Source organism: Pinus tabuliformis, chromosome J (assembly GCF_031772625.1).
Source record: "Pinus tabuliformis cultivar Carrire ecotype Pingquan chromosome J, CPIR1, whole genome shotgun sequence".
Taxonomy (NCBI): Eukaryota; Viridiplantae; Streptophyta; class Pinopsida; order Pinales; family Pinaceae; genus Pinus; species Pinus tabuliformis.
Genome location: NC_142295.1, coordinates 271,193,113 through 271,195,954, shown reverse-complemented (window position 1 = coordinate 271,195,954; position 2,842 = coordinate 271,193,113). Strand labels below are relative to the sequence as shown.

At 47.5% G+C, this 2,842-nt stretch overlaps 1 protein-coding gene across 1 annotated transcript; it reads right to left on the bottom strand.

Annotated features, from left to right (window-relative positions):
* Positions 1–1,107: 1,107 nt before the first annotated feature.
* Positions 1,108–1,785, bottom strand: LOC149226821 (uncharacterized). The gene has a single exon (XM_089380306.1). The coding sequence runs from the start codon at positions 1,783–1,785 to the stop codon at positions 1,108–1,110; it is 678 nt and encodes a 225-aa protein (XP_089236432.1).
* Positions 1,786–2,842: the final 1,057 nt, after the last annotated feature.

Sequence of the window (2,842 nt, the reverse complement as noted above, 5' to 3'; positions counted from 1 at the left end):
TGCCAAGTGGGGACTTTCTTGTTCATTGGAAAGTCGACAAGCTTGTGAGAGTCTAATAACATGCTCATCTGCTCTGAGATGGGATCAAGTTGAGCATGATGTCCCCAGGATTCCCCGACTCCTAGAGAGAAGTTAAAGTCACCGCCCAATATGGTGGAGCTTGTGATGAGGTTGCTTCCCAAAAAATTGTGCCAGAAGGCCAGTCTGTTCTGATTCGGACCATATATATTGATAATTTTAATAGGAATCCCAAGCTCTCCCATGAAAATGTCCATACCCAAAAAGCCCCATCCGCCCCAAGAGTATAAGAGCTTGACCTTTCTAGGGTTAATGCCAATGGCAAGGCCGCCAGAGCGACCATTTGCGTCCAAACCATGAAAAATCCATCCTGGAAGAAGGGCTTGTAGGGTTCTCACAGCGATATCCGAGGTGCAGAGGGTCTCCTGTAGAAAGAGGATGTCACATCTGGATTCATGGGTCAATCTCTTAAGAGCCAATCTCTTTTTGGGGTTGGCTAATCCCCTGCAGTTGAAGGAGAGCCAAATCATGGGGAACCAATGGTCGAGGGCTCAATTGCTCTAAGTGCCCACTCAATAATGCACTGTCGTCCAAGGGCGACATCTACCACAGCATTCGGAATGGCCGAAATGATCTTAGATGGGCGACCCCTTTTTGGTTTATGATTAGTTGACCGTCCAAGGGATGAACCAAGGCCCAGGAGCTTAGTTCAGGCCCGGGGTCTAAGGTGGTAAGGGTGCGATCCTGAGCCAGTGGAGGAGGAAGAGGGGTTGGGGAGAGTGGAATCCATCCTATGAGAGGAGGGAGTGGTGGAGAAGGTGGGGGGAGGAGGGGCAATGGAGTAGGGAATAGAGGGAATCGGGCCCGGGTCAATAGATGTAGGCTGTAATGTGGAGTGCAAAACAGAAAACATAACTTCTGATAAATAAGCAGAGGTCATGGGGTGAGATTCATTACTCGGAGTAGATGATGCATCCTCCATTGTCTTGGACCAGGTGCGAGGTGGTGCAGGAGTTGATGTAGCCTTCCTTCTGTTGTTAGTCTTCTTAGAGCCTCCAGGTTCCGCATCCGAAGGGGCCTCACTATGAATCAAATCACCTTCTCCCTGATTGATGTCGCCTCTATTTGATCAACAGATGGCTGTTGTTTTGCACCTTTAGAATTATCCGAAGTCACCCCTGAAAGTAGAGGGCAGTCCTTGTACAAATGGCCCACTTTGTGGCATCTTCGACATCGAAACGGGACTCCTTCATAATCCAGCAGTTGCTTGGGCGAGAAGTGTCTGCAATTCAGAGTAATTTTCTCCTCCAGCCCGGCCCTAGTGTCAAGATGAACAAGGATTCTAGCCATGGTCATAATTACGGATTGCTCATAGGATTTATCATGTTCGAGATAGGTGCCCAGCGCATCTCCTATGTGCTTGAATACTTGAGGTGTCCAGAATTGCATGGGCAATCCCGATAGTCGAACCCAAATAGGCCCGGTGCCCAACTGTTCTCGCTCCGGGTCAAACAAAAGATCCCAACGCTTCAGAAGAACAGGCGCCAACTCAATATGCCAGAATTGGGATAGAATCCATTGAGTGTATTCTGGTCTATGAAAGTGTAAGGTAAACCATCCCCTTGCTAAGACTCTGATAGCTAGTAATTCATTTAGCAATGATCCCCAAATCTCCTCCGTCCATTGCTTTAATCTTTCCACTGAGTAGGTTCGACCATGAACCCGGCCGACCAGAACCTTACGAACGGTGTCAATAGCATCCGCCATTTGAACGTCCTCCCCGAACGTTAGGTTTATATCGGAGTCGATGGCTCATAGACACCTCCCTTTTTTCTGTTTTTCTAAGCGCTTTCCGATGGGGAAGTCCTTGAGGAGCTTGCGACAGGGGTCTAAGGTGCTATGCTGAGCAGACCCAACCGAACGAGTAGGTAGTAGCGGGGAACTGAAGCATCCCGAGCGGATGGGGGAGCGGGGATTCAAGCTGCAAGAACCGGATGAATGGTGGGTCGAGAGGGACGCTGCGGGACATGGGGGTTAACCGACGTCAAAGAAATGGATGATGGGTTCGAGGGCTGTATGGTAGGCGAGGGCATAGTGTTAAAATTGGCAACCAAGGCAAAACTTCATGTGGGTCATTTTATTCATGGCTAATAATATTTTTATTAGATTCCTCTCGTCGAGAGGTGTAGGATTGATATAAAGATCATCCAATTCCGATAAGTATTCATGGAGATATGAATTTATTTTGATTATGGAATTATTATCAAGCCGACCTACAACTCATGTAGGCTCAGAAGCCCAACAGTCGCATCTATTCACCCACCAACGTTGTGTATAAATATAAGAGGACTTTTCCTCATTTAGACTCACTCATCTCATCACATCTCTCTCTCTCTACTGCGCAGATATGAGTCTCTTCTCTACTGCGCTAAAATGGGTCTCTCTCTCTCACACATGTGAAGCCGGAAGCTGTTGAATTTGAAGCTGCAACTGCAGAAGTAAAGATTGACTTGCGTGGCCTAGAAGATCTACTCTTTGGAACTGCACTGTAGGTTCATCTGAACCTCCTTTGAAAGCCGCAACTTTTGGTGGTGGAATGAAGTCAATCTGACGAACGGTTTGCAAGATATCGACTGCCCTAGTTTGAAGCCGGAAACTGCTGAAACTGAAGCTGCAACTGCAGAAGCAAAGATTGACTTGTGTGGCCTAGAATATCTCTTCATCTGAACTGCATTGTAGGTTCATCTGAACCTCCTCTGAAAGCCGCAACTTTTGGTGGTGGAATGAAGTCAATCCGACGAACGTTTGCAAGATATCGACTTCC